This window comes from Delphinus delphis, chromosome 12 (assembly GCF_949987515.2).
Source record: "Delphinus delphis chromosome 12, mDelDel1.2, whole genome shotgun sequence".
NCBI classification, from domain to species: domain Eukaryota; kingdom Metazoa; phylum Chordata; class Mammalia; order Artiodactyla; family Delphinidae; genus Delphinus; species Delphinus delphis.
Genome location: NC_082694.2, coordinates 55,973,732 through 55,999,908, shown reverse-complemented (window position 1 = coordinate 55,999,908; position 26,177 = coordinate 55,973,732). Strand labels below are relative to the sequence as shown.

At 41.9% G+C, this 26,177-nt stretch overlaps 1 protein-coding gene and 1 pseudogene across 7 annotated transcripts in view; one reads left to right on the top strand and one right to left on the bottom strand.

Moving 5' to 3' along the window:
- The first annotated feature begins 2,052 nt into the window (after window positions 1–2,052).
- Window positions 2,053–26,177, top strand: part of MTA3 (metastasis associated 1 family member 3) — a 170,676-nt gene continuing 146,551 nt past the window's right edge. For all 7 annotated transcript variants that reach the window (XR_009521459.1, XM_060026725.1, XM_060026728.1 and 4 more), the window contains exons 1-3: window positions 2,053–2,119; window positions 3,773–3,840; window positions 12,880–12,973. Coding sequence is in view for 6 of the 7 variants with exons in the window: in XM_060026725.1 (XP_059882708.1) it covers window positions 2,092–2,119; window positions 3,773–3,840; window positions 12,880–12,973 (190 nt within the window). In the remaining variant the exon portion in view is untranslated. The remainder of the gene's footprint in view (window positions 2,120–3,772; window positions 3,841–12,879; window positions 12,974–26,177) is intronic.
- LOC132435339 (tropomyosin alpha-3 chain pseudogene) lies at window positions 8,915–11,054 on the bottom strand (annotated as a pseudogene).

Here is a 26,177-nt window from a genome sequence, read left to right as displayed (position 1 = left end):
CCTTTCATGGAGGGCGTGGGGTTGGGGCTCCTGGATAAGGCTGTTCCTAAGGGGAGGAGGTAGGTACGGAATGGAGGGAGTTTTCTTGGCACTTTTTGCCCATTTATTGTGGTTAGTACCTGGTAAGGTGCACAAAATTGTGGAGAATGAGACAAGGAACTAACAGAAATATTTTGAAGGGGAGAAATTGCTCATTTATTCAAAAATAATGGGAAAACCCCTTAGTAGAGCTTGTGATCTATTATTCCTTTGCAGTTTATGGTTTCCAGGTGGCCTTTTCACTTGGAGAAATTCTTCCTGGCTAAGAGATTTCTAGGCCAAAGGAAAAGGGCTGAATTATCCCAATACTGCTGCCAGTTTATGGTTTGACTCCAGCTAAATTATTCAACCTATTTAGGTGTCAGCTCAGAAATGGAGAGGGTGATGTCAGATACGTCACAATATGTTTTCCGTGGGATCTCCCGTAAAAGGGTTATGAGAAATAACAGTTATTTAGTGTGCATAACAAAACACTTCTGCTTTTTTCTCTAGGTCAAAAGAGCGGATGCAGGATCACAATTTGACTCATGGCATAAAACCTTTGGGAATCTGAAACTTTCTTGAGTTAAAAAAAAGCAACGGACACCTGTATTTGCATAGTGCTCTGTGCTGAATGGTTTACAAAGCATTTTAAGATATCACAACTGATCCTTACCCTATCTGTGAAGTGGAATTAGTGTGCCCCCATTTTATACTTAAAGAAACTTGGGTCACACAATCAAGGTAATTCAGGCAAAGGTACTTTATTTTATTTTTTACTTTCCCTCAGCTATCTAGAAAATTATTTTTTTCACCTCAGTAATTTGTGATAATGGACCGTCACAAATGCCATCACCAGACAAACAAAACACAATCTTCTTTTCTGGGGACACTTCCCATCCCTGCACAGACCCCAAAGCCAGAGTCAACAACACACAGCTGTAAAGCACCAGAAACTCCTAACAACCTAGGACAGTAAGGGATCATCTTCATGTGTATTTTACAACAACGTCTGGGAGTAGCTTGGAATGGATTGGCTTCTCTAAAGAAAGTTGTTTGTGTTCATTTTGGGGGAGAGCCAGCTCAGATTCAACTCTACTTGGTTCTTTGTTTCTGTGAGGGTATGAAGGCTGAGAAAACAGGGGTTGTCTAGAGAATTCGCATGGGAAAATAATAACTTTAAAAGCTTTAGGTACATAACCAGTTAACAGTCCATCAACAGTAAGCTGATTGGCACGATCTCTTTTTTGAGGGTCTGTGGTGATGATGAACTGTAGGGCCCTGTTCCCGTAAGGGCAAAGGAAGCCCCCCTCCTCTAATGGTCTCTTCTCCCAGCCGGGCTGCACTGCAAGCCTGTCTAGAGGCAAGGCCTCCAGGTGTGGGGAAATAGGTTTTATTCAGCCCAGTTTTGGGGTGAACGCGGATAGACCTGACAACGTAGTTACGGTAGACTTGGAAGGGGCCTGTTTTTCTAGCCTTGTCCCCAGATAAGTCTCTGCCCGGAGAAGCTGCAGGCACCTGGGGTCCTCCTGGCTCCAGGGCCTGCCATCTCCAGGCCTGCCGCATTAACATCACCACGAGGAAGGCGCCCTGCTGCGAGCACTTATTTGCATCCAAGTGTTTGCACCGAGACAGGGGCTCACGTGCTCGAGGTCACACAGACTGGGTCTCTCCAGGGACAGAAGCGGGGAGGTAGCCCTGTCTCGGGGTGGGCAGGTGCCGGGGTACGCTGGTACGCCCTCCACTTCCAGTTAGGTCCCCCAGGCCGCCCCCCCTCCCCAATTCCCTGCTGGCCCCAAGCGCTCCGGCCTCCCGGGGGGGCCGGGAAGTCGGCCTCGCTAGCCCGGCGCTGGGGGCGGGCACCTGCTCCCACCCCTCGGCGTCCCCTCCCCTTCACTTCCCCCTCCCCTTCACTTCCCCCTCCCCTTGTTCCCTCCCTCCCCTCCCCCCCGCGGCTAGGCGCGGCGGCGGCGGCGGCGGCGGCGGCCGGGGCTGAGGCGGCGGCGGCGGCGGCGGCAGTGGCGGCGGCAGCGGGCGGGGCTCGGCTCGGGCTCCGCGGGCGGGCGGGCGGACATGGCGGCCAACATGTACCGGGTCGGAGGTAGGAAGGCTCGGCCCGACCCGGCCCGTCTGGGAGCGGGCTCCGGGAGTGGGGGGTAGGGGCGAGTTCACCCTAACCGCTGGGAGCCACGGGCGCCCCGGCTGAGGGCTCATGGGGCTGGGGGCCTGCGGAGGGGGCCGGGGCTGCCCCCCTCCCCCACCGTGGCCCACAAGGGGGCCGGGGCCCATCCACACCCCCACATCCCAACCAGGGTTTTAGACCAGGCCTGTACTTGGGGGTATGAACTATCAGATGCCACCCCACCTCAACCCGTGAAACCCCCATGGGGGTCAGGGGCCGTCGAGCCGCCTACGAGGGTGGTCTCTCCTCGCGTGGCTTCTAGGCGTTGGGGGTTTGGAGAGAGTGGAGGGACATCTCTCCTCTACTGCTCCCCTTCATTGGGGGTGTGGGTGGGGGCGATGGGGGCCCAGCCAGGGGCCCAGCTGGATAGGCCTGTTTGCGGGGACAGGGCCCTGCACCTCTCCTTCGTCCCTCTCCCTTACGTTTCTTGTCCAGCCCCCCCCCCAGGAATGGGGCTTAGAGGGGCCGGGGCACCGCAGCCTGGGGTGGGGAGTGGAGCTCTGCCTGGACGTTTGCTCTGCTGTCTGCCTCCTTCCCAGCCTTCTGCAGAAGAGAGAAATAAGGTCAAACAAACTTTCTCCCTACTCAAGACGCCCTCCTCCCTCTTTTCCTGGTAAAATAATAATTCAGATAAGTGACGTGTTTGTGTGTAAGACTGGCTCTTCTCTGCTCATTAGCCGAGCTCCTTGATGGATGGTGGTGGGAATGGCCTGGCTAAATGAGGCCACTTTGCAGAAGGGAGACGGGAAAGAGCCACTAAGATAGACAATAACACTGCAGCCCAGCCTCTCAAATAAACACACAGTGGGAAGTTTCCAGTGAGCCTATTAGATGAGAGGAAAAACCACACTTGAAAATTTATATCCTTTTTGTTGAAAGGCTGCAGCAATTGCTTTATAACGAGACCCAAAATGGATCTGGATTAAATATGGTAAATATGGTATTAGAAAGGCTGGTTATCACCTCCACAGAGCTCTGCCTCTCAAAAAGTGACCCCTCTCCTTTTTCGCCCCCTCATCTTCCTAGAAAGAGCTGTGAAAAAGTTTGTCAATGTGCTTCTGCTCTGCTCACCTGATTTTTTTTTAAGTTGGTGATTGAAATGTACGTTGGGCTGCTAAGCCTTTCAAGATGCTCTGAATTTGTCTTAGGTCAATAGTTTTATGTGAGAAGCCTACTCCAGGGCAAATTGGATTGGAGTGAAAAGATGTGGAAGCAGTTATCGTATGAAAGACACATGTTTAGTCAGCTCTGACTACTCAATGATAAGAGGTGTCTTTTTGTTTATTATTAAAGAAATGACACATGTGGGACAGAAGTCTAGGAGAACTTGAAATGAATATGAATTAATGAATTAATTGAAATGAAAATGCCAGGAAAATAAGGGTCTGTGAATGGTAAGCACATAAGAAAGATAATATATTGAGGCTGCATTACTCAGTTTGCTTTTTACCAGGAAATGAATCACGGGCGTGCTTCATTTTGAATGTGAATTACCTAATATAAAAAGTCATAAATTGACAAACGTGAACTTTATGTTGAAAAGATTAAGCTCTTTACTTCCTTTAATTACAGATTATGTCTACTTTGAGAATTCCTCTAGCAATCCGTACCTCATCAGAAGGATAGAAGAACTCAACAAGGTATACACTGAGTGTTCTTGATTCTAATATTAAGAAATATTTGTTGCCCATTGAAGGGTAATTGGGTAAAGGGCATAAGAGGTGATTTTACTTTAAGTTCCACACTCTTTGAAAGTAGAGATTTCAGACTAGAGAATTATGCAGGATTCTGAATATTCTTTTGCTTTTTATAATTACCTCTGATATTAAATGTTGATATTGAATATGTAACATCTGTAAGATTTCTTCAGATTGCTTTGAGCTTCTCAGAGCAGGTCACTCCTGTAACTCAGTCCCTGTTTATATTTGAAGTCATAATTTGTGTTTCTCCCTTTTTAGTTATCTTTTAATTAATTTAATTTAATTTAATTTTTAAAATTTTTAAAAATTAATTTTAAATTAATTTTTTCCTCTTTCAGCTTGAGAAGGAGGAAGTTAGGGAATATGATATTTAAGGGAATTTGTAAAATTCTAGACTAGGCTAACTAATAAGAAGACAGTTTTGGTATAATTATAAAGTGACTTTTTGTACCTTAGGCCCAAGTAAATAAAACTTTTACATCAAGGTTTGTCCCTAATCGCAGGTGTCCAGGACATCGGAAGCATTATGTGTTGGCAGTAGCTGAGCTTTCACAGTGGAGGCACTCAAACAATCATAAATGACATGGACCATAGATTTCTGATGGTTGAGGGTTACTTGTGTAGCTGGTGAGAATTCACATTGTTAAAATTTTGGGGGCTGTCTAGCTAATACCTTTCCCCCAAAATACCATCTGGAGACTCTGGTCCGGGTTTGAGTCCCAGGAAACCAGATTGGCCAAGGGCATGCCTGGCTTATGAGCGTTGAGGTCTTGGTTCACTTTTGGGGATACCCCGGGGACCTTGCATTTTAAAAATTTCCATAGTATTTGAGACCACCCCCAAATGAAGAAAATGGCCTCAGGATTAGGTCAGTCTGCGGGTGGGAACTGTTGAGATGTCTTCCTGGTATGCTTCTCTTTTAGGTTATTGATGTAAGGTATAAGAATTTAGGCAATTCCAGGGAATTCCCTGGTGGTCCAGTGGTTAGGACTCGGTGCTTTCACTGCTGGGGCCCAGGTTCCATCCCTAGTTGGGGAAGTAAGATCCTGCAAGCCACGCTCGGCATGGCCAAATAAATAAATAAATAAAAGGCTTAAAAAAAGAATTTAGGCAGTTCCACACTGTTCACTGCATCAGCTTACTTGGAAACTTAACTAGGACTCGAGGAGAAATATTGCCCTATGAGACCTGTATTCTCTGGCTGCTCCCTGCTTTGTTCATTCGGCTCTAAGTGCAGTTAGCTCTTTCTTGCCTGTTGCTCTCTCTCTCTCTTTTTTTTTTTGGCTGCGCCACCCGTCTTGCAGGATCTTAGTTCCCTGACCAGGGATTGAACCCAGGGCCATGGCAGTGAAGCACCAAGTCCTAACCACTGGACCCTCTCGGCTGTTTCTCATATGCACCCACCTTAGGACTGTCTGGTTGTTCCCAGCCCCCCATACCTTGCTGTTTTCCCCCACATCGTTTATCACCTTCAAATATACTTAATTAATGTGTTTACAGGCATACCTCAGATATTGTGGGTTCAGTTCAGACCACTGCAATGAAGCAGATATTGCAGTAAAACGAGTCACATGAATTTTTTAGTTTCCCAGTGCATATAAAAGTTGTGTTTATACCATACTGTAGTCTATTAAGTGTACATTATGTCTAAAAAAAGATGTACATGCCTAATTGAAGAATACTTCATTGCTAAAAATTGCTAGCTATCATCTGAGCCTTCAGTGAGCCTTCATAAAATAATATTAAAGATCACTGATCATAGGTTGCCATAACAAATATCATAATAATGAAAAAGTTTGAAATACCGCAAGATTTACCAAAATGTGATAGACACGAAGTAAGCAAATGCTATTGGAAAAATGGCGTAGACTTGCTCCACCGAGTGTTGCCATAAACCATTGATTTGTAAAAAAAAAACACAATATCTGAGAAGTGCAGTGAACCGAAGCGCAATAAAATGAGTTGTGCCTATATTTTCATTGCCTGTTTTCCCAAACTAGAATGTAAGCTCTGTGTGTGTAGAGATCTTTTCTGTTCACTAATGCATCCGAAGTGCCTTAGAGTAGTGGCTGGCACATAGTTAAGTAAACAGTTTTTGAATTAATGAATTTCTCAGATGTCTGATGTTAATACTTGTACATGGCTTTACTGTTTACAGAGTACTTTGATTCGTTCATTTTACAAATATTTCTGGGGACCTACTGCTTTTAGAGACGCACTTTTAGGAACTGAAAGATGAACAAGATAGGTCTAGTAGTGGAGATGGACATCAGCTAAGTAATTCCACAGGCAGAAGGAAAATTGCATCTGTGCTAAATTTACAAACATCAGAGCATGGTGCTCTGGAAGCATATACTCTGGGGATTCACGTTTGTCACCTCTTTTGGGCCTCACAGTGCCTTAAACCTTTAAGGTAGATGGATCATGGATTGTTGTGAAGCACACTGTGGTTAAGCAACTTAAATGCCTGGGTTACACGTCTAGCTGGAACCTGGATCATTTCGCACTTCTTTATCATGATATTACTCTTCCCTTCAAAAGTCCCTCCCCTCCCCCACATTCTCACCTTCTCCCTGCGCCTCTGCTTTCTCAAAGAGTGGTTAATATACGAGCAGTCCTTAGGGGACTGAGGGTGACTGAACTGTGAGAGATCAGAGTCTCTGTAATTCCAGAGAGTGGCAGTTTGGATGGAGTATTGATAAAAAGGAACTGCAATAGGGTAATTAATTACTAAATATTTACATAGGACCTTTATTTCTAAAGGGATGTGAGAGATCTCATTTTAAGTAATTAATTAAATATTTCTCGAGCACTTGTTATGTAGCAGGCACTATGCTAGGCTCAGGTACAACAGTGACCAATATGGACATGGTCTCTGCCCACACAGGGTCTCCGTTCTCATGAGGGAGACACATGAAAAGATGAGTTAACAGGTGTAAAGAAAATAGCGATAAATGGTGTTAACTTCTAGAAAGGAAATAAGCAAGGGCTTTGACCCTTGACATAGAGAATAACAGAGGTTGCTTCCTTTGGATAGGGAGTGAAGGACTTTAAGGACATTGAAGTTGAGGCCTAAAGGATGAGAAGGAGGTAGCCTCAGGAAAAGGGGCCACAGGAGTTCCAAAAAGGCCTTGAGCGGGTCAGAGGTCAAGTTGGCTAAGTGGGGAAATTTAACATGATTAGAAAATCCAAATAATGAATTTAAGAACACTTGATATATTATTATTTTTTAAAATTAATTAATTTATTTTTGGCTGCATTGGGTCTTTGCTGCTGCACGCAGGCTTACTCTAGTGGTGAACGAGGGGCTACCCTTCACTGCGGTGCGTGGGCTTCTCATTGCGGTGGCCTCTCCTGTTGTGGAGCACGGGCTCTAGGCACGCGGGCTTCAGTAGTTGGGGCACATGGGCTCAGTAGTTGCGGCTCGCTGGTTCTAGAGCGCAGGCTCAGTAGTTGTGGCGCATGGGCTTAGCTGCTCCACAGCATGTGGGATCTTTTAGTGCAGCGAGTGGGCTCTGGTGCGCATGGGTTCAGTAGTTGCAGTGAGCGGGCTCTCTAGTTGTGCCGCACAGGCTTAGTAGTGCGGCACGCAGGCTCTAGAGTGTGCAGGGTTAGTTGCCCTGTGGTGTGTGGGATCTTAGTTCCCTGACCGGGGATCGAACCCACATCCCCTGCATTGGAAGGCAGATTCTTAACCATTGGACCACTAGGGAAGTCCTGAAATAGACTTTTGTCTCAATTTTTCTTCCCCAGAACTTTTAGGTGCAAAACTGAATATATTGGTTGATAAACACAGTTCGACATTGTTTTCTCTTCTTTTTTTTTTTTGAGGGACTGGTTCTTTATTTCAAAAAGACATTTATCAATGTTCAGTATCAAAACAGTTACACTATTGTTTTTTCTTTCCCCAATTGGCCCCAAGGAGACCACACCAAAGGGGAGTACATCTTAAGCCAATTAAGCTGTAGGATGTACACCTAACTGACCTCACTGAGCCCTCACCAAAAAGGGGAGATTGGGTAGGGAAAGAAACTTTGAAAGATCAGCACACTGCCAGCCCAGACTGTAGAGGGCTGTCACAGCCAGGTGGGGTGACCAGTGTGCCCCAGCCCCAAAGAAGCGAAGTTTCAAAGTAATATAAAATTTAAAAACAATTTTGTGTATAAGCTCTTCAAGATTTCTCCAGGACTAACTGCTACAACACACAATGAGATGGCAGTTTTAGAGACAGCAGCTTCAGACCCAGAAAAGGGTGATGAGATGAGTTTCATATGGCAAAATCAGTGGTAGAACATAATTCTCTTTCCTTTCTTTCAAGGAGGCGGGAGAGCAAATAAGTGGTCACCTCAAAATAAGGGGCACATGATCCATTCTGTGAGTGATTGGGAATGGGGTAGAGCTGGGACAAGGATTTGGTCTCAGAGGTCTCACCATCTTAATCTCATCTGGTCACTTCTGATGGAAAAAAAAAGTTGCCCAAAGATACCGTAAAGCTGAAAACCTGAACAGCGCTTTTTTTTTTTGGCTAACTCCTTCTGGAATCACCTTTCTGGTTTGGCAGGTACTTTTTACAGAGCAATAAGGCTTCCCAAAATGGAGTCCTTCTCTGGGCTGTTTGGCTCTCAGGAAGGCAGGCCCATACCTTTTCCCCTCCTCTACGGGGAGGGCAGTATGCATTAAGCTGAAAAGTTACCTTCCAAAAGTGAGAAAGGGATTAGACTGCTGCTTCAGAACTATGGAATTATCTGGAATGTTTTACAAATGGCTGCTACATCAACAGCAACAAAAAAGGTAATTACAAAATGTGTACATCACAGCATGCTTTTAAAGACACTTAACATTGTGCTCACATTCCCTTAAACGTTGTTCCCAAAGATGCTCAGCCTCTAGCCCAAATGGAATCTCTGGAGAGAGGCAGAGACAGTTTGGCAAAAAGGACACAGGGGTGGGGGTGGGAGACGTGGCGAAAGGAGAAGGCAGCCTTCCAGTTAAAGATCAGCCGTCAGTTTAAAGGTCAGCTTCTGGCCTCAGCGGAGTCGGGGTCAGCGCAGGGCGGGACTGGGGCGCTCTGCATCTCATCCAGGTCAAGCAGAGTCTGGTCCAGCATCCTTTGTGTACAGAGGTGATCCTCTTTGGTGCATTTCAGTTCATCTTCCAAATCATCAGTTGTCTTTTCCAGCGTGGCTGCCCATCTCTCAACAAACTCAGCACGGGTCTCTGCCTCCTTGAGTTTATCAGTAAGAATCTTTCTTCCTCATACCTGTCTTCTTTTTGAGAGTACTTTTCTTCAGCAGCACTCAGACACTTCAGCTTCTGGTCCATCAGTCTGACCTGCTCATCCGTCTCTCAGCAACGGGACTCTGCGAGCTCAGCTCGCTCCTCTGCCTTCCAAGTCTCCCTCAATAATCACCAACCTAAGGGCCACCTCTTCGTACTTCCTACCTGCCTCTTCTGCAGTGTGCTTAGCTTCTTTGGGTTGGATTTCCTGGAGCTCCATTTTTTCTTCCTTTTTTAAGGATTGGTTTTCAATAACCTTCAGACCTCTCTCGCTGTCATCAGCAGCTTTCTCAGCTTCCTCTAGCTTTTGCAGGGCAGTGGCCAGGTGCTCTTGGGCACTGTCCAGCTCCTTTTCAACCAGCTGCATCCTGCGGTTCAAGGAGGCCGCGTCAGCTTGAGCCTGTTCCCGGGCCGCCTTTCTCCCTCCACTTCCGCGGGAGGCACTCGGCCCTCTCCTCCGCGTCACTGGCCTGCAGCTGCGGAACCTGGGTCTCAGCGCTTCACCGCCTCCGTGGTGGTGACCCCGGCCGTGGTGCCCACCCGGCCCCTGCTCGCCTTCGGGTTCCTGCCCCCTCTGCCCAGAGCTGCAGCCGCTTCTCACCGACATTGCTTATCTTACATACCCTCTTTTCCTCTCCTCTAAACTGTACTCAGATACAGTGATGATGATCTTTTGGAGGAAGAATATAAAGTTAAAATAGAAAACAACTTCACGGTAAATTTTATTTAGTCACTGTCTAGCTTGGGTGTTGCTCTTCTAAAGATTTAGTCTGCACACATGTTGGAAGAAGGCTTTGTGCACATAAGAATGAGGATACAGTCTCAGGAAGTTTTGGAAGTTATGCTTATGGATAAATTTAATGTTATTTGCTATTGTTTTTTTTTTTTTGGTGTGTTATGTTGTATAATTTATATGTTTCTTCATATTCTGTACTTTTTTTTTCATATTCTGTATGTTTTATTAGCCATCCAGTTTGCTCTGAAATTCATTTTAATGTTTTGGGTCTTTTTTTGGTGGGGAGAAGGGAGCCACTAACTTCTTTGAGCATCTAATCTTGTCCCCCATCCCAATCTATATTTGCACATACAAGATTTTGCATATAATTTCAGGAGATCCCTTCAAAGCCCTTTTATAGAACCCAAGTTAAGACCCCTCCTGACGTTTAGGATCTGTTGGGAAGAAGGACAGAAATTGGGAAAAGGAAGTTCTTTTCCATCTGTTCTTTAGTTTGAGCAGACCATAGACTTTCCAAAATGGAAAGCGTTTGGTTTTTTGTTTTTTAATAGTGTACTTTCTAAGTCTGGGTTAGAAATGGGCGTGAGTATGAGGTTGACTAAAAGCCCCTTATTGCTGAAGGATGTTTAACTAAATGTGTCTGACAGAATAGAGATTTAAGAGGCTGCAACCTAAATGGAGAAAAGAACACAGGAAAGAAATTGCTGTTCATTGTAGGTTCTTCTTTATACCTGTCTCCACTTTTCCCACCTGTGGGTTTTGTTCAGGTCCTTCTTTTTTCTTAAGACTACTCAGTCCTCCAGGCTTCACCTGTTGGACTCCTTTCCTTCTTTCCTAGCTAGCTAGGGACCTTCTGCCCCCTTTCCTCCTCCTTGAAGCTTTTTCTGTTCTTCCCTCAACAAGTATTACTTCCTGCCTCCATGAGTGAGAAGTGAAGTCTGGAGGGGAAATGAAAGGAGTAAAGACAATAGTGCTGGGAATTTGTCAGGAATGTTTTACTCTTATGCTTCAGTTGTGGGGAACCGGTGAAGGTTTCTGGGTGAGGGACATGATTACAGCTGGGCTTTGGAAGGTTGGAGACGAGATGACACGTGGACAGGCATCTTTGCTGGAGCAGAGGCTCGGTGAGGGCAGACACCATGCATCCGTGGTGCTTAGCTTGTGCAGGGGCACATAGGAAGCGCACACAAGAAATTTGGTGACTTTATATATACAAAATATTTAACTTAGGTCTTCAGAGCTATACTTCTTAAATTATTTGTGGTGGAGGATTTTTAAGAATTTTCAGTATCTTAGACTGCTTTTGTAAAATTTAAAAATGAGAGTAGAAAAATGAAATTTAAAGTAGGCTTATAAAAATGCAAGCCCCATTTTTCATTATTAGATTCAATAGATATAAAATTAACTCTCAAATACTGTAATTCATTTAATTTCTGTACTCATTTCATTACATAGTAACAGCTGTGGACTGGGCCTTGGACCACAATTTTAGTAGCTCAACTTTAGAGGAATGTTCGAAGGGAGGGTGTGTGTGTGTACAGTAGAGAAGAAGAGTAATACTGTACACTGCCTAATAGCCAAGTGTGTGCGTGGTTCAGAAGAGAATATTTATTTTGAACTATGCCCCTCCACCCCAAGCAGGTTCAAATAAGAATTTAATTAGCTTTACAGAGTATCCCTATTGGAGGAACTCACCAGTAAGGTAGAAAAAAAACACGTATGCCTTAAAACTCTTGCTTTGGGTTTTTAACATGCTTTTATTTATTTTTTTAAAATGTTTATTTATTTATTTTCTTATTAGTTGTCCATTAACATGCTTTTGTCTCAAGAAGACAAAAATGATAAAGCACTGATGATTGAAGTCATTGATAGATTTTATTTACATATGAATATTGGACTGTTCATTTAGCAGATTGCTGGATCATTACTTCTGGAGGATGTATTTGATCACAATATTGTGAAATATAGGAGCACTTTGGTTAGGATGTAATATGATTTCAGTTTTAAGGGGCAATATTTCTACAAGACTATTTCTCACTTTAAAATACTGCCGCTGAACTTCATAAAACTGACAACTTTACTGCAGCACATATACTTATTTCTTTTTCTCTGAGTGTATCTGTAAGCCCAGAGAAATTTTGAAAATATGTTCTCAAATTTGTTTGAAATTGGAAATGACAATAGCATTTTATTGTAATCTGTGTGTTTTTACAGTGAACTCTGTAGTGAACAATTGACCTTGAAATCTCTCAGAATTCATAAAGAATAGGAGGGTAGGAGCCTGGGCCCCAGCTGCAGTAAATTACAGCCTAACTGAATATTGATTGTATTCTAGACTGTAGTCAAAAAGAAATAAGAGCTTCAGTGTTCATAACTCAAGGTTTTTAATACTTTCATATGTGAAGGTGTAAAGTAAGTACTACTAAGAATGTTGACCGTTATGGATTCATGGACTCCCTTGGGCTGAGAATGCATTTCCAAGTTATCTGGTCCACCTCACGTGTTGACTGCCCTGCACCTGCAGAGCTTCACCATCAGTCGAACGTGAGGGTGTTTAGGATGGGGCTGGGTGATTTTGCACTTAGCCTGTGCCTCAGGAAGAGGGTTTGGAGGACTATGTTTAACTGTCTTTTAAGTTATGTTGTGGCTTTTTAAATTTTGGGGATTAGTTTCTCAAGGTAAATCAGAGTTAAGTATGGTTTTAGTCATTAAAGCTCTCTGATCACTTTAGTTTAATTTTTAATTGATGCCAATGAGTTATTTTATGTTTGACATTTGTTTCACTTGGAACTTTTACAAACGTTACTCGTCCTGATTTGAATTTTTAAGCTCTCTGATTATCCTGCAGTTGTGGTTGGCACAATAAATGACAGTGATCTTACAATTATGCTGTCTCTAGTTTTGTTTTATAAACTACTTGAATCTAATATTCAGTATAGATGACTTTTATTTTTCTTATTTCTTAGACTGCAACTGGCAACGTGGAAGCAAAAGTAGTGTGCTTTTATAGACGACGAGATATTTCCAACACGCTTATAATGCTTGCAGACAAGCATGCTAGTAAGTTAATTGTCTTTTTCTTGGAAAATTAAAATGTGTTTTGAGCCTTTTGTTTTCCATGATATGAGGAAAAGTACTTTATGTTACCTGTAGCTTTTTGGTTTCCCATTTGTCTTCCTCTTAGTTTAGATGGGAGTAGGTTTTTGGGTGGTTCTTGGTTTTAGTATATATTTTTTAGGATGCAACATATGTTTATTAGTTAGTCGAAATGTTGAAATAGAAGTCTTTGCACATAGGCTTTAGTGGACAATTGGAGCAGTGTTTTGCCATCTCCAATTTTCCATGGCGGTTTGAAGGTTTGAATATGAGGAAATTTTTACTTCACTGGTATTTTGGAGGACTTCTTTTTCCCTCCTCTCTAAAACAATTGGGTTGTATTTACAGTTTTTAAAATTCTGAGTATTTATTATATATTTATAGTATTAGGTATGTGTGGAAAAAAAAGTTTGCTAAAGAAAGAAGTGCAATGTGATAGATATGGAAAAAAATTCCTGCAGATAGCAACTCTGAGCATTTCTTTGTAGTTTAATCTTCATTGTGTGCTTCTCCCTCTGCAGTCAACAGCTTTGACATATTTTAGCCCCTTTGACTTTTTTTTAAACAATCAATAAAAAAGTGATCTAAATTTTAAGAAAGAAGTATAAGTACTTTATTTTGAAAGCCATTTTTGTCCTACAAAATATGTAATGAGACTAGGACCATATGTAAATGTATTTTTCAGTTTAATACCGTAGTGTCTCAAACTCTGGTCTTGGGGTTCCTGAAGCTTTTGAAATGTTTTGGTAATGGGGGAAGGGAGGCTGTTGGCGCACAGGTTTGTTTTTTGTCTGCCTGAGAATGATTTCCCCACTGGATGTCTGTCTCATAAGTTAAATTCCTACTATATTTTCTGCTGTAGTTCCTAGAGTTTTTCAGTTTCTTTCCATTTTTGTAGAGAAAGTGTTAATTATGATATGGGTTATTCTGTAGTATTTACAAATTGTATATTCACAGATTCAGGGTAATCATATTTGCTCCTCATGTATGAGACCAAAGTATTGCTTTTTAAAATGACATACTAATCAGTTATTTTAGCTATACCTGAAATCTAGAAATTCAGTGTGTTACTAAAGTATCTATGCAAAATTATTTGGATTTTATTCACCATTTACAACATAAACTTAAAGATAAAATGTCTCATTTATATTCATGTACTTTTGGATTTAATTTAGCTTCTAACATAGCTTCTAAAGTTGTTGTTGCAAAGGTAGTGAGGTGTAAAGATGGTTGGGCGTCTGTTGACTGTTCATGGAGGGTCTCAGCATGGCTGCCTTTTTTGGTGCTGTCTATTTTAGGCTTGTAAATGTAGAAAATCAGGCTTTTTAGAATTAATGAGGCTCTTAGTATTGACTCAGAGAAATGAAATTTTAAGAAACTTAAGAACCAGTGAAATTATATAATGGCAGTCATGCAGTTTAAAGAAAGACCTGGGTTCAGATTCTGGTTGGTGACTTGCTGCTTGCCTTAGGAAAATGTCTTAACTTCTCACTCATCTGCATTTTCCTCATTTGTAAAATGAGGTTGAAAAAAATCACCTCTTTTTTAAAGTAAATATTTATTTATTTATTATTTATTCATTTTGGCTGTGCTGGGTCTTAGTTGTGGCACGTGGGATCTTCATTGCGGCATGCGGTATCTTTTTTAGTTGTGACGTGCAGGACGTGCGGACTTCTTAGTTGCAGCATGCATGCAGGATCTAGTTTCCCAACCAGGGATCGAACCCGGGCTCCCTGCATTGGGAGCGTGGAGTCTTACCCCCTGGACCACCAGGGAAGTCCCCATTTTGAATCATATGTATTTTACCACAGTTAAAAAAAATTAAGGGTGGGAATTCCCTGGTGGTCCAGTGGTTAGGACTCTGTGCGTTCACTACCAGGGGCACAGGTTCGATCCCTGGTCAGGGAACAAAGAACCCACAGGCCACGAAGCATGGCCAAAAATTTTTTTTTAAAAAAAATCTAAAATTGTATACTTTAAGGAAAAAAATTAAAAACAAAATTAAGGGAAAAATTATGCCAGCATTGATGTGAAGCTTAAATGACCTAAGGAATGGCTTATAATGGGTGCTTAACAAATGTCAGTTGGTTTTTCTCTCTCTGTGATTTGTAGATCATCTCTTTGGGTGGATTACTTCTATCTACATTTACCTGTTTTCTTCCATTATTTATTGATTTTACTCTCAACGGTAACTATATGTCCATATACAGTAGAGTTAGAGGTATCAACTGTATTTCTGTTTTTGTATTGAATAAAACTTCACATGGGGCAAATAAAATTGCCTGAATGGTTCATGCTTTATAAAGAGGTTTTAAGGGGGATTAATGGAGAGAGTGTCATATATTAGAAACATTTCAAAACTAGAGTCCTGAATGTGGGTGCCTCTTTTTTTTTTTTAATAAATTTATTTTATCTTTTTATTTTTGGCTGCATTGAGTCTTCGTTGCTGTGTGTGGGCTTTCTCTAGTTGCACTGAGCGGGGGCTACTCTTCGTTGCGGAGCGTGGGCTTCTCATTGAGGTGGCTTCTCTTGTTGCGAAGCATGGGCTCTATGTGTGTGGGCTTCAATAGCCTCAGTAGTTGTGGCTCACGGGCTCAGTATTTGTGTCTCTTGGGCTCTAGAGCGCAGGCTCAGTAGTTGTGGCGCATGGGCTTAGTTGCTCCGCGGCATGTGGGATATTTCGGACCAGGGCTAGAACCCGTGTCCCCTGCATTGGCAGGCGGATTCTCAACCACTGTGCCACCAGGGATGTCCCTCATTGTGGACTTCTTTAAAACTTTTTATTGCAGAAAATTTCAAACATAGAAAAGTACAGAGAATAGTATAATACACCTGATGTTTCCATTATTCTACTTTAACAGTTATTACTACATGACCAATTATTTCATCTAGACCCCTACTTGTCCCATTATTTTGAAGCACATCAGAGAAATCTTACTTTTTCATTTGTAAATATTTCACAATGTATTTCTGAAAGATATGGCCTCATTCAAACTTACAGGAAATGCCAAGAATATACAAGGAACTCCAGTATGCCCTTTACCCAGATTCAATAATTAACATTTTGTCATTTTTTATATATATAATATATATATTCTTTATTATATATATATTTTTCCTGAACCATTGGAGAGTAAATTGGAGACTTTAGAGTGTTTTTCCTAAATGTACGAAAATTCTCTTACATAACCACAGTGTAGTAAACATCTCAGGAACCCTAATATTTACACAAAGCTATTGTCTCATTCGCAATCCTTATTCAAATTTAGTGTCTCAGCAGTGTTCTGCGTAGCTATGTATTTTTTCCTTAGTCTAGGATAAAATCCAGAATCACATGTTGTATTTTATTTTAATTAATTAATTAATTTATTTTTGGCTGCGTTGGGTCTTCATTGCTGCACGTGGGCGTTCTCTATTTGTGGCCAGCAGAGGCTCCTCTTTGTTGCAGTGCGCGGGCTTCTCGTTGTGGTGGCTTCTTTTGTCACGGAGCACGGGCTCTAGGCACGCAGGTTTTAGTAGTTGCAGCACGTGGGCTCAGTAGTTGTGGCTCACGAGCTCTAGAGCTCGGGCTCAGTAGTTGTGGTGCATGGGCTTAGCTGCTCATGGCACGTGGGATCTTCCTGGTCCAGGGCTTGAACCCGTGTCCCCTGTATTGGCAGGTGGATTCTTAACCACTGCGCCACAAGGAAAGTCCCCACACATTGTATTTTATTGTCATGTATCCTTGATATGGAACCAGCTCAGTCTTTGTGTTTGTTTTTTTTTTTCGGCCGCGCCATGCGGCATGCGGGATTAGTTCCCGACCAGGGATCAAACCCGTGCCCCCTGCAGTGGAAGAGTGGAGTCTTAACCACTGGACTGCCAGGAAAGTCCCTTTGTGGTTTTTTTTTGTTTGTTTTTCTTTTTCGCCCCCGCGGCCTCTCACTGCTGTGGCCTCTCCCGTTGCGGAGCACAGGCTCTGGACGCGCAGGCCCAGTGGCCATGGCTCACGGGCCCAGCCGCTCCGCGGCATGTGGGATCTTCCCGGACCGGGGCACGAACCCGTGTGCCCTGCATCGGCAGGCGGACTCTCAGCCACTGCGCCACCAGGGAAGCCCAGTCTTTTAATCTTTGGATACATATTATTTCATATTCTCTCTCTCAGTATTTTGTTGAAGATAGCAGGTGGTTAATCCTGTTGAGTTTCTTTTGGCTTGGAGTTTGTTCATTGCATCTCTCTTGTGTCCTTTACCATGCTTCTCTGTAGATAGATAGTTAGATACAGATTCTAGAGGATCGAATCTAGGTTTATTTTTCTGGGGTGTGGGTACAAGATCACTTCATGGGTAGCATTGTGTACTTCTGTCATGAGGTCTGTAATGTATCATTGCCTGTTTCTCTGTATTTGTTTATTTTATTATTAAAAAATTTTTTTTTTAATTTAGTTTGTTTATTTTTGGCTGCGTTGGGTCTTTGTTGCTGCGCGTGGGCTTTCTCCAGTTGCGGCGAGCGGGGGCTCCTCTTTGTTGCGGTGCGCAGGCTTCTCATTGTGGTGGCTTCTCTTGTTGCCACGCATGGTCTCTAGGCATGCGGGCTCAGTAGTTGTGGCTCACAGGCTCTAGTGTACAGGCTCAGTAGTTCTGGCACGTGGGGTTAGTTGCTCTGTAGCACGTGGGATCTTCCCGGACCAGGGCTTGAATCCGTGTCCCCTGCACTGGCAGGTGGATTCTTAGCCACTGCACCACCAGGGAAGCCCAGTGTTAAGTTCTTTAACGATGGTTTTGATCATCTTTACAGCTTTCGTGTATCTTGTTCATTATATATATATAGTTGCTGCACAAGTGTTCGTAGCTTTAAATTTACCAAGGGAACAAATTTGAAGAACAGCCAGGCTACCAGTTGTTTTGTTTTAGCATCTTGGTTGGCTGAAAAGAGTCTGTGGTGTTTATCTGTCTATCTATCTGTCTGTCTGTCTGTCTGTCTATCTATCTCTCTATCTGTGGTGTTTTAAAACATGGTCCTCAACTTCTTTGACGTTCCTTCCATTGATAGATGAAGTCCATGTCTTCTCCGCTTGGATCTGGGTGGGGCTGTGACCAGAACAGTATTGTGGAAGTAATGCTGTCTGACTCTTCAAGGCTAGGTCAGAAAAGGCCATGAAGCTTCTACCTGGTTTTCTTGGAATGTTTGCTCTCAGGATAGTTCTCCTTGGAACTCAGCCACTATACTGTGAGAAAAGCAGGCTACATGGTGAGGCCCTTTGTAGGTGCTAAGGTTGATGGTCTGTCCTATGTGAGCCCAGGTGCCAGACATATGCCTGAACGAGCCACCAGCTGATCCAGGCTCAGCCATTTGAGTTCCTCTTGAGGCCCCAGTTATTGTGAAGCAAAGACAAGAGTTCTGTGCTGTGCCCTGTCTGAATTCCTCACCCACTGAATCAGCAAAGTAGAATGTTTGTTTTGTGCCACTAAGTTTTGGGATGATTTGTAACTCAACAGTAGACGATATAACTGGAATAGGATCATAGTAGGTTTTTCTGTAATGGGATATTTTCAGTGACAGTTTAAAATCAATATTTAAGCTTATGACTGCCAACTAAAAGTATTTAATGAACTATTAGTTTTCTTTAAGTAAACTTCATTTTCTTTTGACAGACTGATTAAATGAAGAGATTTTTGCCCCAATGCCTTACTCCTTATAAATGATTTTTGGTCACTTTGAGCACAAGTCAGGAAAAATGCCCTCTTTATTATTCTGAAGTGAAATTTATTGATAGTATAACTTATACATATAATGTAAAAACAAAATTAAAACTCAGTATTATGTTCTGACTGCAATATAAAAGAGAAAAATTTATAATATATATAATAGGATCATATATACTGTATTTCAATATGTGTAAATGCTGAGGCATGACAATAGTGGAAGCTGTAACGAAATTGTGGAATGTTTGCATATATGCATAGAATCACTAGCAATGCAGCGGTTATAAATTAGACTGATAGTTTGTACTAGGAACTCTAATATTTCCTGAGATTTTTTTTCAAAATGGTACTATTGGTAAGTTTTGAACAAAACAAAATACAGTCTTTTCTCTTTTTATATGATGGCTACATTGCTGGAAAAGTCAGTTATATTAAAACCATTTTGTGTTCTCATACATAGAATGGAATTAGTTCTAGTCTCAGGTAACAGAATCATGTTTTTCACTTACATAAATGTCCAGAGGGACATTTCAAAGTCATATGAATCATGGACTGTCCTCTGCTGTCTACCTATATATCTATGGGATATCTAACATCCTTGTCTTCCATCTGTGAAATGTTAATACTGCTCCCACTGTGGTAGTACTGCCGCCACCTCACCCTTTCCAAAGGAGTCCTTGGGGTGTAGACTAGTACCCATTTAAGAACCAGGGCACTAAATGCAGTATAATAAAACAAAACCTATGTCTGTATTGTTGACTAACACATTTGCTGACATTCACTGTAACTTTGGGAACATGGAAGTTACTCGGTATGTACAAATTAAACCAGAAAAAGCTCTTAATAGTTTACCTACTTCCTCCAAATTAGAGATTAAAGTTGCAAGTAATAAAAAAGTTAAAAGTTATTTATATTCAGCTAGGATTGATACGGGCTTTGTAAAAAAATTAATTAATTAATTTAGTCTATTTTTGGCTGCGTTGGGTTTTTGTTGCTGCATGCAGGCTTTCTCTAGTTGTGGCGAGCGGGTACTACTCCTCATTGCAGTGCGTGGGCTTATTGCAGTGGCTTCTCTTATGGAGCACCAGCTCTAGGTGCACGGGCTTCAGTAGTTGTGGCGCATGGGCTTCAGTAGTTGTGGCGCACAGGCTTCGTTGCTCCACGGCATGTGGGATCTGCCTGCCAATGCAGGGGACCCGGGCTCAGTAGTTGTGTCTCGTGGGCTCTAGAGAGCAGGCTTAGTAGCTGTGGCGCACAGGCCTAGTTGCTCCGCGGCATGTGGGATCTTCCCTGACCAGGGATCGAACCAATGTCACCTGCATTGTCAGGCGGATTGTTAACCACTGTGCCACCAGGGAAGTCCCTCCCTTATACGTTTGAAAGTTGACATCTAAAATTTTTCATCAAAAATTTAAATAGTTGTGGGCTTCCCTGTAGAGAACAAATGTATGGACACCAAGGGGGAAAATGGCGGGGGGTGGGGATGGTGGTGTGATGAATTGGGCGATTGGGATTGACGTGTATACACTGATGTGTTTAAAATTGATGACTAACAAGAACCTACTGTATAAAAAAGTAAATAAAATAAAATTCAAAAATTAAAAATAAATAAATGGCTATGGAATTCCTTGGCCATCCAGTGGTTAGGACTCCGCGTTTCCACTACTGGGGGCCGGGGTTCATCCCTGGTCAGGGAACTAAGATCCAGAAAGCTGCTTGGTGCAGTACAGCCAGAAAAAAAAAGAAATACTGTAACAATTTGCCCACCATCACAGGTTAAAAAAAAAAAAAAAAAAGCGTGAACAAGCTCCTGTTGAACAGTTTGAAATTTTACGCGATCCCTTTCTCTCCTTGAGCTCTTTTCCATTTTGCTTTCTCTGCAGTATTCTAGCCTAAATGTATTTTATGCTTGAAAAGTTTTGTTTATCATCATATTACTCTCTGCAGCAAAAATTCAACATAAATTAAAATTTTAAAACACTTTGTATTTCTTGACTTTATAAGGCTCAGTCTTAATTTCTTTTGGATTTATTATAATTACAGTACAATTACTGTAAAAAGTTTGATAATTACTAAACATAAAAATACATTTTTACTGGAAATCATCTCTTAACAAGATGGATGGGGATTCTTCTCACCTCATTTAGTTAACAAATTCTTGCATTAATGTAACTCGTTGCTAGAATGAGAGGGTTTGGTATTGATTCTGTTCCTGATTTTTGTGTTTATAGGTGTAGTTTCTGACAAAATTTTTTCATCTAAGTAGATGAGAATGGTGATGTTTTCCTCATTTATTCGTTTATCAAATACATTTTGAGCTCCTCCTGTGTTATGAGACTCCTCTAAGTTCTGGTGATAAGCACTGAACAAGCAGAAGTCCCTGCCCTCAGAGTTTACAAGTGTCTCTTTGTTCTTCTGAGTTGTATGTGAAAAATCATATAGCAGTTTTTCATCAAAAGTGATTTTTAATGATTTAGCAGCTGACAATTCAATTATGTCCTACTTCAGTCTTGTTGAAAGCAGAGAATTTGAAACCACCAGAGTTGGAAGAGGTTTGTTACCCAGTCATTAGTCATTCATGATCTCATTTTTTGAGAAGCAGAATAAAAAGGCTTTACCAGGACCTAACAAATGACTGTTAATTTTACTTCCTACTCTTTGACCTACGTAGATTGTATCACTTAGGGGTCTACCAGATGAACAACTAGTTGGAGATTTTGTGTATATATAAATACATAATATCCTGTACACGTATGTAATCTCCAACTGGTTTGTATAAATACATAAAGAGATTTATTTATTGCAAAACGAATAAATTATTGTGGGTCTGGCCAGGTGGGATTTCTTATTCCTCAGGGAAATCTCAGGTTTTTTTTTGTTTTGTTTTGTTTTTGTTTTTTGCGATACGCTGGACCTCTCACTGTTGTGGCCTCTCCCGCTGCGGAGCACAGGCTCTGGACGCACAGGCTCAGCGGCCATGGCTCACGGGCCCAGCCGCTCCGCGGCATGTGGAATCTTCCCGGACCAGGGCACGAACCCGTGTCCCCTACATCGGCAGGCTGATTCTCAACCACTGTGCCACCAGGGAAGCCCAGGGAAATCTCAGTTTTGCTCCTGAGATCTTTCATTTGATTGGATGAGACCCACCCAGATTATTGAGGATAATCTCCTTTATTCAGAGTCAGCTGATGGTAATCCCATCTACAAAATACTTTCACAGCAACACCTAGTTAATATTTGAATAACTAGGGACTATAGCCTAGCCAGTTTGACACATAAAACTAACCATCATAGGGACCTTATTTAAACCAGTATACTCAGAAAGGTTTGGGAAAGTTGAAATAATGTTCATTTAAATATACCTTTGCGGAACTTCCCTGGTGGTGCAGTGGGTAAGAATCCGCTTGCCAATGGAGGGGACAGGGGTTCAAGCCCTGGTCCGGGAAGATCCCACATGCCGCGGAGCAGCTAAACCCATGCACCACAACTACTGAGCCTGTGCTCTAGAGCCCGCGAGCCACAGCTACTGAAGCCCACACACCTAGAGCCCATGCTCTGCAACAGGAGAAGCCACCACAATGAGAACCCCGCACACCACAGCGAAGACCCAACACAGCCAAAAATATAAAAATAAACCTTTGCATTTTAAATTTAAGTCTGATAAAATGTTTGGATCTTATACCATTTGTGTACTTATATATTTAAATATGTATGACATGTAAATTGATATATAAAGTATAATATGAACTGTATTTAAATATATGTACATCAGATTGTTGGAACTGTGGATTTCATTTATTCAAAGGAAAATGACTAACAGTAAAACTTTAATGACAAAGCCAGTCCTTATTGACAAAAACCAGGCAGCTAAATCATACTTTCTGTCAGTCTTTTTCCAATTTTAATAAATGAGTACTGTGCATCCCCAAGGCAACCATCTCCTTCTGAATTCTAAGATAGATTCCTGGATAATGCTCAGAGCCTTGCTGTGATGGACTAAGGCCATCAGCATTTTTTGCAGACTCTGTTTTTTTTTATCTTGGGACTGTTCAGGAGTGGTTTTTTTTTTTTTAATAAATTTATTTTATTTTTGACTGCATTGGGTCTTTGTTGCTGCACGTGGGCTTTCTCTAGTTGTGGTGAGCAGGGGCTACTCTTCACTGCAGTGCACGGGCTTCTCATTGCAGTGGCTTCTCGTTGCGGAGCATGGGCTCTAGGCGCGTGGGCTTCAGTAGTTGTGGCTCACGGGCTCTAGAGCACAGGCTCAGTAGTTGTGGCGCACGGGCTTAATTGCTCCGCAGCATGTGGGATCTTCCCGGACCAGGGCTTGAACCCGTGTTCCCTGCATTGGCAGGCGGATTCTTAACCACTGCGCCACCAGGGAAGCCCAGGAGTGGTGTATTTTTTTATTACCATCCAGGGGTTGGAAAAAGTGAAGTCTTTAAGTATAAATTGTTCATATATCTATCAGTTGATCAACAGGTAGATATCTGATGCCATAGTCTCAAATATTTCTGAATTCATAACATGCTAACATTGGCCAAAATACCCCAGTTCTATTACCACACTTTGCTGTGACTAAAGTATGTGTAAGACACAAAACCGTATTCTGCGAATTTCTGATATCTTTATCGTGTCCCTGTTTTGTCACCAGTGGTCTCCTTGTTTGGTGCTCTGGTGGTTTTTACTCCCTTGGACTGTGCTGTACTTTAAGATTTAGAGTGGTGGAGAGGTAAGAGAAGAGTGGTGGAGATGAGAAGAGAAGGATCCTGTGCTAGTTCTCAGGCTAGTACATGTGGAATTTGATCTAAAAGTTGATTTCCTTAAACCTGTGTTTCTGTGTATCCCTTACAGTGTCTTCTGTACCCTTAGAAGTGTTCAGGCTCACCTTTTGAAGACTTCTGTTAACACTATACCACTTTTCCTGGGCCTTGCTTTTTTCTTATCTTGGAGATCCTTCCATATCTGTATGTACTTTAATGGCTGCATTGTATTCCACAGTTTGATGTTTTTACTATAATTTAACCAGTCTGTACTGGTGGAGGATTGCGTTTTTTATCTTTTGCTGTCAAATAGTTCTGCAGAGTACATTATTATTTAGCACATGTTATGAGCACAGCATCTATATTTAGGATAGATTCCTAGAATTGCAGTTGTGGGATCAAAAGATTATGCATTGTAATTTTTTTTATTATTATTTTATTATTATTATTATTATTATTATTATTTTTTCGGTACGCGGGCCTCTCACTGTTGTGGCCTCTCCCGTTGCGGAGCACAGGCTCCGGACGCGCAGGCTCAGCGGCCATGGCTCACGGGCCCAGCCGCTCTGTGGCATGTGGGATCTTCCCGGACTGGGGCACGAACCCGTGTCCCCTGCATTGGCAGGCAGACTGTCAACCACTGCGCCACCAGGGAAGCCCTGTAATCTTGATAGATATTGCCAAATTGCCTGCCTCAGCCAGGGTGTCAGTTTAGACCTATCAGCAACAAATAAGTGTCTATTCCCTCCCACCTGTACCAATATAGTTTACTATCAGGCCTTTGATCTTTACTTAACCTAATAGGTAAAAAATGATACCTTGGTATAGTTTTATTTTACATTTCTTATGAAAATGTGGCTTTCTTATAAAAGCCACTTTTGTTTCCTTTTCTGTGAACTGTTTATATCATTTGCCTTTTTTATATTGAGTAACTTCTGCTAAATTAATGTGTAGTGGAAAAAATCTTCAGTTAACTCAATAAATACGGTTTTGTTTGTTTGTTTTTTTGGAATCCAAGCTCTCTTTATTTTTGGACTACATTTATGTTTTGCTTTGCCCTTATCTAAATTTTTTTCACAAAGTGTCTGTGGGTGGTGAGCTTTCTAAATCTTACCGTCATACTTAATGCTAGTTGGTCTCTTTATAGAATTCTAGGTTCAAAATAGTTTCCTCTCAGAACTTTGAAACAATTAACTCCATTGTCTTCTGGAATCCAGTGTTGTTGATAACAACTCTGATGTCAATATAATTCTTATTCTTGTAACTCTTCTTATTCTTAACATGTTTTTCCCTCTGGAAAAACACAGCTTTAGATTTGGCATTCTGAAATCTTGCCAGAATATGCCAGAATATTGTCTGCATGTTGCACTTACTTCAGTAAACCATTCTATGTGTTTTTGGTGAATGTGTTGGAGTGAGGGAGGACCTGTAATTTGTTTTCAGCTCAGGGATGTTTTCTTCTAGGATTTCTATTTCTTCGTTGTCCCTCTATTGTCTCTCTTTCTGGAATTCCTAGTAACAAAAGTTGTGACTTCTGTTAACTGATCTCATTCTTTTCATTTCTTAGGCCTTTTATGTAGCTTACTGGAAGAATTCTTTGATTTAATACTCCAGCTCACTTATTTGATCAACAGCTGTATCTATTCTGAATTTATTCAGCTCAGTTGTTGAAACCGTAATACTTCCAAGAGTAATACTAAAGAGAGAAGGGGAAACACAAACAACAACAGAAAGTTACCCTGGTATTTGAAGAACCTTTTTTTGTGCTTTGACCACAAATTTTATTAGCAGGGATAAGGCTAAACATATATGATTTCTAGATATCTGTTGTGTATTCTTCTGAACTTTGACATTATGAGAACATAGCCCATAGATCTGTTGTATCTTAGTCTATAAAGTATTTAGGTGCGTAGACCTCAGCCTTTCTCTCTCTCTCTATTTTATTTTTAACAATTTATTTATTTTATTTTCTGGCTGCACTGCACAGCACGTGGGATCTTAGTTCACCATCCAGGGAGCAAACCCACGCCCTTTGCAGTAGAAGCGTGGAGTTTTAACCACTAGACTGCCAGGGAAGTCCCAACACTTTCCTTTTTTTGAATCCAGGTCCAAATGTGGCTAATCTGAGACACTGAGCCCTAACTCTGCCCCTGGAGAAACTTCTCAGTCTTTTCCAGGCATCTACTACCAGTTGATTGGAGTTGGCACAAAGATCTATTTTCTGTCACTGCATTAAAAGTAATAAACATTGGGCTTCCCTGGTGGTGAAGTGGTTGAGAGTCCGCCTGCCGATGCAGGAAACACGGGTTCGTGCCCCGGTCCAGGAAGATCCCACATGACGTGGAGCGGCTGGGCCCGTGAGCCATGGCCGCTGAGCCTGTGCGTCTGGAGCCTGTGCTCCACAACGGGAGAGGCCATAACAGTGAGAGGCCTGTGTACCGCAAAAAAAAAAAAAAGTAATAAACATTCATTTATAAGGACATTTTTCTCTTGCTATTTTATAATGTTTTTATTTTTGTGAATGACATTTTATAGTTAGTAGTTATGGCAAGTTTATGTCTCATTAACCTGATTATTATCAACTGTAAATATTACAGAGGTTTATTATTTGGCAAGTTAATTATGTTTTATGATACACATTTTCTTATTGATCTGTTACTTTGAATGTTAATGATTGCTATTATCTTTTTAAACAAAGCAAGTACTCTATTACTACTTTAA